Source organism: Falco naumanni, chromosome 2 (genome assembly GCF_017639655.2).
Source record: "Falco naumanni isolate bFalNau1 chromosome 2, bFalNau1.pat, whole genome shotgun sequence".
NCBI lineage: Eukaryota > Metazoa > Chordata > Aves > Falconiformes > Falconidae > Falco > Falco naumanni.
The window spans coordinates 101,875,476-101,876,955 of record NC_054055.1 but is presented as its reverse complement, the minus strand read 5'-3'; the positions used below and the strand labels follow the sequence as shown (position 1 = coordinate 101,876,955).

Sequence of the window (1,480 nt, the reverse complement as noted above, 5' to 3'; positions counted from 1 at the left end):
ACACAAACCAAACCAGTCAGAACAACATCAGGGCTTGGCTTTTGTGGGTGCAATGGAAGATGTAGGCAGGAAGCCTTGATCCTCCAATGGGCAAGTAGGGATTACACATATACATTGTCTGGTCTGTTTAATTCTACATTACATTAGCACAGTGCTCTAAAGTACACAAAGACAGATGGTCTGTTCTGAATTTTGTAGAAGAGTAGGTGCTACCTATTGAACAGGAGAAGCCATAAAAGGCAAGAGGTAGCAAGCAATGAAAAACTAATACATTCATGGCAAAGTGATTAACAAGCATCAATGGAATACATATTCAATCACAGAGGCCTCTGATGTGATAGCAAGAACATTTGTGTGCCAGTATTGGAGGTTAGATTGCTGGTGGTTTCTCCGTGTATTCATCAGCTTCTTCAGCCATGCTGGAAATTCCATGCTTCGCACCACTGTCCTAGAGCAGTCCTTATGGAGACTTTACTGTAGAGTAAAATGCACTGCTCCCTTTGCAGAACATCGGTTTAGCTGCCTTCCCACCAGCCCGACCATATTCTGTTCATCTTCTCTGAGACTCCTGACTGCTGCTGTTCCCATGCCATTCTTCATTCCCATAGAACAGTGACATTTTTCTTCTCTGCTCAAATATAATGCCCATGTAAACACATTTCCTGTAAGCGTGTTAGAGAGCAGATATGTATGTCAATAGTAAACAGCACATGAACGAAATTGCTCCTCCATTACAGACTAAGAGTTTAATTAGACATTGAAGTCAATCAGTACATGTTGACATGCTAAGCAGAAAGATCACATGTAGCAACTACACATAGGCATGCACACTTAGGGATGGCCCTCCTGCCAAGTCAGGTTTGTGCAGTCTCTGTCGGGAAAGCGATGGATACCTGGATTTTGAGGATGTACCAGCCCAGCACCAGAAGCTACAGTACATTGCTCCTGCAGCAATGAGAAGTACAGTGCTCACCCAGCCCACATAGAGAGCAGCTCCTAGTTCTCGCTTCAGTGGCATAGGGACTTCCGGATCATAGAAGTCACGAATGATGCTACCTCCAGTCCAGGACACGGGGATCAGAACAAGGATGCCTGTCAGGAGAAAGGTAACTCCAGCTGCCAGTATGAAGATACTGATGCCCCGGGGATCCTCCTTGGTCCTGTGAGTGTACTTCACACCAACAATGGCCATCAAAAAGGAAATGATTGACAGGACCACTGCAATGCACATGAGGGCTCTGAACACCTCCAAGGGTGGGGGGAGAGCCAGGACAGAGTCATAGAATTTGCACTGCAGCCTGATGCCCAGCTGACTGATGCAGTCCATCCACAGTCCTTCCCAGATGGTCTCAAACACCACGATGTTGCCATCAATGTAGGCAGAAACTCTCCACTGTGGCATAACTGTGGCTGCCAAAGTCCCAACCATGCCGACACCTCCGAATATTAGACCAGTGATTTGTAGCACACAGCAAGCCAT

At 46.4% G+C, this 1,480-nt stretch overlaps 1 protein-coding gene across 1 annotated transcript; it reads right to left on the bottom strand.

The window, feature by feature from the left end:
- Positions 1-811: 811 nt before the first annotated feature.
- Positions 812-1,480, bottom strand: LOC121083714 (claudin-8-like). The gene has a single exon (XM_040584357.1). The coding sequence runs from the start codon at positions 1,478-1,480 to the stop codon at positions 812-814; it is 669 nt and encodes a 222-aa protein (XP_040440291.1).

What these genes read in the sequence shown, in the direction of transcription:
- LOC121083714 (XM_040584357.1), bottom strand. Translation starts at nt 1,480, where the DNA reads ATGGCTTGCTGTGTGCTACAAATCACTGGTCTAATATTCGGAGGTGTC.